The 10,695-nt window shown below is 37.6% G+C and overlaps 1 protein-coding gene across 1 annotated transcript; it reads right to left on the bottom strand.

The window, feature by feature from the left end:
- Positions 1-637: 637 nt before the first annotated feature.
- Positions 638-5,289, bottom strand: LOC114522793 (deleted in malignant brain tumors 1 protein-like). Its single transcript, XM_028543540.1, has 6 exons — positions 5,032-5,289; positions 4,171-4,506; positions 3,715-4,050; positions 3,278-3,613; positions 2,902-2,943; positions 638-867 (listed from the first exon to the last, which is right to left on the bottom strand). The coding sequence occupies exons 2-6, from the start codon at positions 4,463-4,465 to the stop codon at positions 638-640; spliced, it is 1,239 nt and encodes a 412-aa protein (XP_028399341.1). The 5' UTR covers positions 4,466-4,506; positions 5,032-5,289.
- Positions 5,290-10,695: the final 5,406 nt, after the last annotated feature.

The following is a 10,695-nucleotide window of genomic DNA, read 5'->3' as shown; positions in this document are numbered from 1 at the left end:
GCTAAGACAGGCTAGTACAGGAATCAAGTTGCAACAGCCTTGATAAGGCATAGCCTTTATAGGACATCTTGAAGAGAACAACAGGCGTGCAGTATGCAACGGCTAAAAGAAAGTTTGCTGGCCTTTATATTTAACGAAAATACTTTAGCACAAGATTGTAGCTACATTTTTATTTGATTTAAAAATACAACGTGAGCTGCACAGATTAGAATAACTCAATTTCTTACTAATATCGTCCATATCCATACAGAAAAAAAGGCAAGTTACCTGCACCAGGTCTCTCAGTACTTGGAATGATTTGTGTTCAGATTCCTGGAAATGAAAGTTAAATTGCTATTCATACTAGAACGATCAAAAGATCGGTTGTTGTTACCTCTACAGAAGTGCACAGCGAAATAAAAACGTTTCCAGGCGTAATTGGCAAACTTTGTAATAATCGTTATTATGTTTAATGATTAAAGGATAAATATAAAAGGATAAAAGGATAATTAAATCTGTTGAGTGAAAGGAAAGGTTCCTTTGTACGAATAAATCTAGCCATATATTATTTTTTTCAAACCTGTTCTACTGCATTCTACACCAGCGTCCTCGAAATGTGAGCAATCATGATTACCCCATTCACCGTGTAAACAACATGTTATAGTTTGCTCTCTGTACAAGCGACCTCGTCCAACCATATTCGTCCAGAACCAGAAGGAACCTGATACCCGTGGGGAGCATTTGAATAACCAAGTTGACGACATGCAACCCTAGCATCGTTTATATCCCATTCGTCATCACACACTGTCCCCCATTCTCTTTTGTAGAATACCTGTACACGACCTGTTCCATTTGCACACGATGGTCCTTGTAACCTAATTGACTTTGCTGCAAAAGTTCGCGTTAGAATCTATTTCTACTTTCTGTACACAAAAGAGTAAACGTTTGAACGTTAAAGAAAAAAAAACAGATTTTAGATACACACTTTGATATAATTATATGGTTCGAATTATATAGACAATAAGTAGAAATGGGTAATTTGAAAGTCTTTAGTTTGTTGATTCGATTGGGCTAAAATAAAAACTAATTTACTAAACTAATTAAATTAGTAGATACTCCATTCACAAGGCATGACTAAGCTATTGAAAAGCCTTTCTATGGAGTCCAAAGACGAAGTTAGCTAACATCCTGCTAAGTTGGTTTTTTTCCCACAGTGGGGTTTTTTCGCTTTTATACAATTCGTCAAAATGGATATTGGCCTGCCGCGCTGCTTGGCACTCTTCCATTTTCGTTAGAAAAAGTGCGTACGTCCTTTCTATATCTCATTTAGATGGATCGACACTTTAAATTGGGCATGGTTTGCGCTACACCGGATTACTTTTCATTGCCGTTTGAGGTGAAAATTGATAACAGTGAGAGCGATACATGGTCGTACATGAATAAAAGTACTTGCATGCTCATGAAGACTATAAAATCAGTAGCAAATTCAGCTCTCCGGAAAAGGGAATTTCCGGGAATCGAAACCTCATGTATATACCATGAGTCCAATGCATGCATGCTCGTTTTTCAGCTTTGAAATCATGTTTTTACTTTTACATTAAACTTATTTTCATCCTGTTGGGCAACAGATTAACACAGTTTGCAGACCTATGGAAATAACACCTCGCGTGATTCCGCGAGAAAAACGATATAATTATTATATTTCTCCTTAGTAATCGCATACAGTTATTTGTCATTAATTTGAAGTCACACATTGTGTTTGGAAAGTGTTCTTGTTATTACCAAATTGCATTATGTATAAAAAACAGAGTATTTAGTAAAGTACAGTTTTCTTAATATATGCATGTTGTGGACTAGAATAATAGCTATTTAAGATGCCTTGCATAATAATTAATTGAAGCGTCTCTTAAGCGCCTTCTTTCTGGCCCTAAAATAGTTATATAAAGCCAAAAATCAATAGGCTATTTAAGTATCTTTTTAATTATTATAATAATAATTTTCTTGTGCACGTTCATCTGCTTTCAAACTTAAATTTTCATAAGCTGATTCATCTTCGTCGTCTGCAGTCCCACTAGGCTCACAACTTTTCGTCGCTATCAGTTTTGAAAGATTTACTTCTTCATATGTCGAATCAACATCACTTGTTTGTTGTGCAGGGTTTTCTTCTTCAGATCTTCTCTTTCTTACCCGACGACGTTGAAAACACAACACAACGCCACAAATGAAAGTTCCAATGCAAATTCCTAACCCGACAAAGAACAAGACGATATACCATTCGGTTCCATAAATCAAATTCCTAAAGGAGGCTTTTCCTAAGAGTTGAGAAAGACATTTGTTATATTATTTTATAAAGTATTTGTATATAGGACGGATGCAAATTGATAAAATGGTTGAATTACTAGTAATCAGGTGAACCTATTTTGTTTCTGGTGTTTTTTTGGAAACATATAAGCGATAGTGTATAAATAAACGATACTCGAGAGTGCCAGTAACATCCTACTTTCCTAATAGACCGCAAAGGATCTTGAAAAAAAATGGGACAAATTGATGCGAAAATGAGAAAAGTATAGATATCACTGGGGAGAAATAGAAAATAACACTAACAGGATCACCTTGTGGGGACAGCTTGTGCTATTGTGTATATGCCTAATTCAAACAAGTTTACCCCTAATTGTTAAAACTGAAACTCTGAGCGCAAAGACCACATTGCAAGCTTAGGTGTATATAGAGAATACATGAAATCGTTATTGTACAAAAAATGTTGCGTCTGCAGCTGCTCTTAGCAAATGTCACGGATGCAACTTGAAGGAAATATTATCACTTTTTTCTCTAGTTACGAAAGCAAGAGCCTTGCTCTACTGTATAGCCAAAATTACATTTGCAGAAATCAATTTAGACACTAAAATAATAGACTTTTCCCACCTCCAGATTTCTTGGTACTTCTAGTCGTTGGAATTCCTGTCGCTAGAAAGTAATGCTAAATTGTTAATTCATGGTAACAGCAGTATAGCCAGTCAGCTGCTGTGCAGACCATTTAAACTAAGTTTTAGGAAACTTAGACATCTTTTAACTTGGCAGGAGATTGTTTTCACAAAATGACAAGCTGTCTGTAGCAAAAAGTACCCAAATTATGTACTTTTGGTTATGTGTAACAAAGGATTGTTGTATTACACAAACATAGACAAAGTCTATAACATAGACAAAGTCTATAATATAGACAAAGTCTATAACTGAGGAAAGTGACATCTTCCTCTGCCTCTTTTTTTTGTCATCTTAAGACTTTGTTCTGCATATTTACCTTTTTTACTACATTCTACTCCAGCATCTTCGGAATGTTTACAAAAATGATTATCCCAACCATGATGAGCACAACTTGTGATATTTGGCTCTTTGCCATTACAAGCTACTTGAGCTAACCATATCCGTCCTGAACCAGAAGGAACCTCGTTCCCATGAAGGGATCTGACAGCATCTGGGTAACCAAGCTGACGACAAGCAACTCTAGCGTCTTCCACACGCCACCCATGATCACAGATTGTCCCCCATTGTCCATCATGAAGTATTTCAACGCGACCTGTTCCATTTGCACTCATGGGACCTCGTATTCTCAATGATCCAGGCTTACCTGCAAAAACTGGAAAGAGTGTCGGAAAATAAGTCCTCGTCAGGTTGAATAAAGAATTCGAACTGGAAAGTTTCCTTTTGTCAGTTATAATTCGTAATTGCAAGCTTTACCAGTGTTACTACATTCTATCCCAGCATCTTCGGAATGTGTACAAAAATGATTTCCCCAACCATGATGAGAACAACTTGTGATATTTGGTTCTTTTCCATTGCAAGCGACATGAGCTAACCATATACGTCCGGAACCAGTAGGAACCTCGTTTCCATGAAGTGATCTGACAACATCTGGATAACCAAGCTGACGACATGCAACCCTAGCGTCTTTTATACGCCATCCATGATCACAGATTGTCCCCCATTGTCCATCATGAAGTATTTCAACGCGACCTGTTCCATTTACGCTCATGGGACCTTGTATTCTCAGTGATCCAGGCTTACCTGCAAAAACTTGAAAGAAAGTCTGAGTTTAAGTTGTCGAGTCGACCAAATAATTCGAAATGAAAAGTTTCTTTTTGTAAGTTTTAACTCATATGATACTGAGATTATTCGAATAATTGCATGTTTTACCGGTGTTACTACATTCTATTCCAGCATCTTCGGAATGTGTACAATAATGATTTCCCCAACCATGATGAGAACAACTTGTGATATTTGTCTCGTTTCCATTGCAAGCTACATGAGCTAACCATATCCGCCCTGAACCAGAAGGAACCTCGTTCCCATGAAGTGATCTGACAGCATCTGGATAACCAAGCTGACGACAAGCAACCCTAGCGTCTTTCATACGCCATCCATGATCACAGATTGTCCCCCATTGTTCATCATGAAGTATTTCAACGCGACCTGTTCCATTTGCACTCATGGGTCCCCGTATCCTCAATGATCCAGATTTACCTTCAAAAACTGGAAAGAACGCCTGAATATAAGTTGTCGAGTTGGCTATAAACTCGAGCTAGAGAATGCCTTTGCCAGTGCGAAGTCATATGAAACTGAAATGTTTCGAGTAATACATTCAAAGTTATTATGGTTTTAGCTAGCTTTAGGACACGAATTGGGATGGAGTACTGGCTGGCACATCAAGCTACACTGGCTCAAATTTCATTATAATTTTATAGACTGATTAATAGAAAAGGCGTTTAAGAATAATTGGTACGGTATTTAATGCAGTTTTCATTCTTTTTCTCATTACGAAAAAGAAAAGGAAAGGTATTAGGAGATTACCAATAGCAAAAATGTGTTCAAGATAAAATTGGTATGTTAAGTAGGTTTCAAGCCGAAATGTTCGCCATTCGAGTTTTTTAAGCCATTGAAAAGTCAAATCTAAAAATATTTGAAGGATTTCAACGTTTAAAAGCAAGAGCTCATTACCTTGAAGTCAGACGTTCTTTTAAGATCATCTAAAGGAATTATTTTCTGTTATTGTCTTACCTTTCGTGGTACATTCCACTCCAGCATCTTCAGAATGTGGGCAAACGTGACTTCCCCAGTCAAGATGAGAACAACTCTTTATATTTGTTTCCTTCCCATTACAATCGACATGAGCCAACCATACAGGTCCAGAACCGAAAGGAACCAGGAACAACCGCCTAAGAGGTCTGACAGCATCTGTATACCCAAGTTCACGACATGCAACCCTGGCGTCTTTGAAGTCCCATCCATCAAAACAGATTGTCCCCCATTTTCCTTTGTTGAAGATGTCGACACGACCTATCCCATGGGACTCAATGGTCCTAACAATCTGAGTGACCCGTGTTCTGGACAAGAATATCAATGAGTATATACGCATGAGCATGTATTGAAGATATAAGCAAAAAAAGCATTTTCTATTTAACATTAAAATTGGAAAGTTTATTGAGTATTTCCCAGTGTTAATTGGAGAAACGCCCAACAGAGAAAACCAAACTCCAGCAGAGCCAATAGTTAGGATGTACAAAAATGCAGGCTCAACTTCTTTTTCACTATACACACAAAACACTCTCAAACCCTTTTATTCGTTACATAAGATATTGAATCTTTTTCATCATTTGGAAAGAGTTGGAATATTTTTCTAAACAGATTTTGCTTATAGATTTCCCTACACCCTTACCTGGTGCACGACATTCTACTCCAGCGTCTTCGTGATGTGCACAGTTTTCTTCACCCCATCCTCTATGTGGACAACTTTCTATATTTTGCTCCTTTCCTGTACAACGGACCTCGTCTAACCATATTTGTCCAGAACCAGAAGGTACCTCGCTCCCCAAAAGAGCTCGGACATCCGGATAGCCAAGTTGACGACATACAACTCTCGCATTTTCCACAGTCCATCCGTCATCGCAAATTGTTCCCCATTTTCCATTGTGGTAAATTTCAACACGTCCCTTTCCGTTTTCACTCAGCGGTCCTTGCAACCTGAGTAGTCCAGAGCCTGTGCAGTAATGTTAATAAGAATTTGAGCGTACGTCCTATACATAGAGTAGGGGATATAAACTTATCCATGAGCGCCTTTTACATGGTAGAGCAAGAGTACGGGTTGAGTACAATTAGTATAGGCAATAATGCGAAGGCGAGTACAAATCGGGGTTAATTTAAAATAGTACTCGTAATGTTTGAAAATTTTGCCATAATTCGACGAGCCGCCGATTATTTGTTTATTATTTGCATAAAAAAATCGTACAACTTTCGTACGTACAGCTGATCAATGATCAGCGAAAAAGATGTAAAGTTAAATTTTCCAAAAGTCATAGCCAACAGGGGCGGCGGAACAAGGGGGGCTAGGGGGCTTTCGCCCCCCAAGAAGTCAAAGTGGGGGCTTAGCCTCCCCAAAAATTTCAGGGAGAATGCCAGAATGGGAGAGCACTAACTACGTCATACCACGAAGACATTAAATTAATGCTCGCCGGCGTATTAAATGCTAATAAGATATTTTATATTGTGATACTGATAAAGTGAATGTAAATTGACTTTCTTTGATCTTTCATAGTTGTCTTTAACAGCAGAATATTTGTGGTTGTATAATGTTATTTTCGGACCGTCATTTTGTTTGGAAATTATTTTGAGAATTTGAGAGATGATTTTTCAAATCTAGAAGATATCACTACAAGCGTTGTGCCGTTTTCAGTTTGTGTTTGCCCATGAAAAACTACGGTGAAAGAGGGAATTAAGACTCTGAAATGGCCATTTCCGAAGATCTAGAGCATTGAAATTCCAAAAAAATTTCGCTCGGCGCTCATGAAATTAGCCCCCCCAAAATATATTCGTTCCGCCGCCCCTGATAGCCAAATGTAATTCTAAAACATCATCCAAATGTAGACTGTTACAGATTTGTCAGATTTATTTCCTGTATACAGGCATGGCGATGCAATAACGTAGAACATGAAAGAAATTAACAGGAAAGAAATTATCTAAGATATTGAAATGGTTGTAATTTTTTGCCGAAATGTTAGCCAATGCAGAAGCATGCATGATTTTGTTTTTTATCGAAATGGTAAAGTGACATCAACAGTATTTTTAAGGGTACGTCAAAATATATTTCGTTTTCGCTGTTGTTTTACCTGGTGTTACACATTCCACTCCGGCATCTTCGGAATGACCACAATTATGTCTTCCCCATCCAGGATGTGAACAGCTTGCTATGTTCTGTTCTCTTCCTGAACAATCAACGTCATCTAACCATATTTGTCCAGAACCAGATGGGACCTGGCTTCCTGTAAGAACTTTGACAACATCTGAATAACCAAGTTGACGACATACAACCCTGGCATCTTCAATATCCCAGGAATCATCACAGACTGTTCCCCATTCTCCGTTGTAGAAAACGTCAACACGACCTATTCCATTTCCGCTCGATGGTCCTTGTAATCTGAGTTGCCCATGCACTGCGTAAGAGTATCATAGAGTATCTGAGTATACGTATTAATTTTGGTCATTGATATTTATTTTCAGCCTACAGAAATTACTCCACGTGTCTTATGTTATCATTAGCTACGCAATAAAATATTCTATTAACGATATTCAACTGCTAGTGATATGTGAGGTAACAAAGAATTTAGTCAGTCCGCCCAAGTCCGCTCTCAGACAGACGGATTTACAACCGCTTTAATTAGTTTTACTCATTCTATTTTTCCCACACGACCATCAATGCTGTAAAATGCCGTACACTAAAAAGTCCTTCGTTGTTTCTCGTTTAACAATTTCAGGAGGGAGATTGTTGTGCAATAAAAACAGTGCAAATAAACGTGTAAAGAGCAAAATGACACGAGCGAAACTACGCGAATCGTATTTTTTTTCCTGACTTTTTTACCTTGGCCTTACCTGGTGCACTACATTCTACTCCTGCGTCTTCCGAATGCGAGCAGTCATGATTTCCCCATCCATCGTGTGAACATCCTGCTATATTACTCTCACTTCCAGTACAATCGACCTGATCTAACCATATTTCTCCTGAACCTGAAGGAACATCGCCGCCACCTTGAAGAGCTTTGATATCAAGAAAACCAAGTTGACGACAGGCAACCCAGGCATCTTGCGCATCCCATCTATCATGACAGATTGTTCCCCAGGTTCCATTGTGGAGTATCTCAACACGACCAATACCATTTTCTCTCAAATTGCCCTTTAACCGAAGTGACGTTGCTGAAAAAGATAAAATCAAAGAATGGAACTTCTCGATTAGTTTTTCTTTTTCTCAACTAGTTTTTCGTAAAAGAAATACTACGAATTTGTGGTAGTCTTTTGACGTTTTGGATTTTCCGCCTGAGGATTAGGAATTACAACTGGGTATTCTAATCGAACAAAGGTTGGATGGTTTCGTTAGTTATGCTCATGCACAAAAGACAAAAAGTTTATGTTTAAATAAGGTCGTCAGCAATTTAGCCTAACTGTCATTTCGCAAACCTTGCAAAAACGTTCTTATAAACTTTGTACGGAATACAATGAAAAATGATCAGGATACAAGACTAAGCAGTTGCGACCTGCTCTTAATGTAACCCAAAAACAGGTGATATTCACCTCACGTTTTTAATGACTATATATTTGCTTTCGGATAATTATAAAGTAACAGGAAATAATAGCTATCGAAATTCATATTATAGGCTTAGGTCTGGCTAGCTGGGGAAATTATTTATGTAATTTGAAATCGCGTAATGCTACATATTAGCACTTATGTGCGATCTCAACTCGTGAGAGAATTCTCATCAGTACGATATATAATTGCATACGTTTACCATAATATAAACAAGATCAAGTGCCAATACTATCCTGAAGAGTGAAGACTACCCTGACTGCGAGAAAATAAAGGCACTTCGTTTATTCACTCGCAACATTTCACCTATAATTTGTAATTCTAGTTCTAGTTAATATGGCAAACAAAATTACTGGACGCTGACTACTTTCAACTTCTAAGCTTGAACATGCCTCATATTGTTTCTTTAAACTAAATGAAAATAAGCGGTTTTTATAGATAGTTGTGGTAACACTCAAAATTCCACGCAAAAATTGGTTCGAAGGTGTATTAATATGCATCAAATTGTCTAATATCATTAAGAGATTCATGGTTTCCGCATTCGAAGACACGTGCGTGAACACTATGTGTAGTTTGAGTGAAATAAAACGAATGCTGTTGCCTATATTTCGAAGCTTTCATCACGAAGCTCGTATCATTTATCATCCATTTACCCGGGGATAACATGAATAAATCTGGAATTAGATCTGCATGGATCTAACGCGAATAGCGAAAGTGAAACCGGAAGTCATCATGGGCCACACAATTCGAAGACCCCATCCTTCGATAGATTTGTATTACAGCATCGAAGTTTTCCTTCTTTTGCCTTGTTGATCTTTATGCTGAGAGTACCGACTTTCACTTAAAGCCCCTCTATCATCGCTGAAAGTTTCACAGCTAAATATCCCCGATAAAAAAACTCTGATGGAATAGTTTAACACAATTGGCGTAAAGTATTCACAGTGCAATCACACCAGAATATTATGTAGCAAGCCGAAGATCTCTCACAATTCATCTCTTGATTAATGCGACATTGTTCATTGTCTCTAACAATTCATATTTAGTTTGATTCTCCACAATTTGACCTACCTTTAGATTGATGCGAAACTGTGAAAATGAAAAATAGACCAACAAATACACCAGATCTAAAGCCGCTAAACATCGATCTTGCCAACTAACTGGAAGGAATCGATAATAATTATCATGCTATTTAGTATTGAGGCTTTATATGATATTCATGCAAATTAGATATTGGCCCTCGCGGCATATGTAACTATCTTCTGTGCATACTATGTTCCTTACGTTATACACAACTTTGGATATATATTGCAGATGTTTTGAAAAGAGAAGAAAAAATATAAATTAGAAAATATAGATACTGCATAGAAATTTTGAATTTTTTATGCGAATCAAAGAGGCTTTAATATAACCAACCTCTCTACGCATCAAGCGAAAAAGAAATTTCCGGCATTTGACACCTTAAGTACGTAGCACGACTCAAATGCGTGAACAATTTTAACACTTTTGGCTGTTGTTGAATTTATTGATCCTACCAGAAGATTGCAGGGACTGTAAAAGTAACAGGTCGAAATAAATACATATTACGCTTCTCCTATGAAGATGTAAACAAAGCGAACAGTCAGTGCCTTCCGACACATGAAACTCCTTCTGTCGTCTTTCTTCAATAAAGGACTGGCTGCTTGCTGTGTCTCTTGCAAAGAGGGACCCAAATTAACAATTTCCTAATTAATAGAACTGTATCATTAGGAAGAGAATTTAAGAATTTTACTGTAGCATCAGCCTCGTACGCAGGCGCTTTGTTCGAAAAATGTTTGCTAAAGATTGTATATACAGCAACAATAAAGAGATCAGTGTAAAAAGAGAGCGCACGGGGGTGCTTGAGAGATAATTGAGAGGGGGGTGAGTATTCGTGTAAAAGAGTAAATGCTGCGTGATTTTTAAAGAAATTCAGAAAGCTTCGAGTTCAATCGTTCTATATGCTTCCAAAAGTAAAGTGAAATTTCCGCCACTCAAATCCTCATGGATGTACCATAATGCTATTTTCACATTTACACCTGCTTTTCAAGATAAATATCGATTATCTGGTCCAA

Source organism: Dendronephthya gigantea, unplaced genomic scaffold (genome assembly GCF_004324835.1).
Source record: "Dendronephthya gigantea isolate DGI-Jeju-01 unplaced genomic scaffold, DenGig_1.0 000024F, whole genome shotgun sequence".
Lineage (NCBI taxonomy): Eukaryota > Metazoa > Cnidaria > Anthozoa > Malacalcyonacea > Nephtheidae > Dendronephthya > Dendronephthya gigantea.
This window is presented reverse-complemented; position numbering and strand designations above follow the sequence as displayed.

Excerpts from the sequence above, each read along its gene's own strand:
- LOC114522793 (XM_028543540.1), bottom strand. The coding sequence starts at position 4,465 with ATGAGTGCAAATGGAACAGGTCGCGTTGAAATACTTCATGATGAACAA. Across the intron at positions 3,614-3,714 it reads GATAGAATGTAGTAACACTG|TTTTTGCAGGTAAGCCTGGA; the intron begins GTAAAGCTTGCA and ends CACTCTTTCCAG. Across the intron at positions 868-2,901 it reads AAGTACCAAGAAATCTGGAG|CAAAGTCAATTAGGTTACAA; the intron begins GTGGGAAAAGTC and ends GAACTTTTGCAG.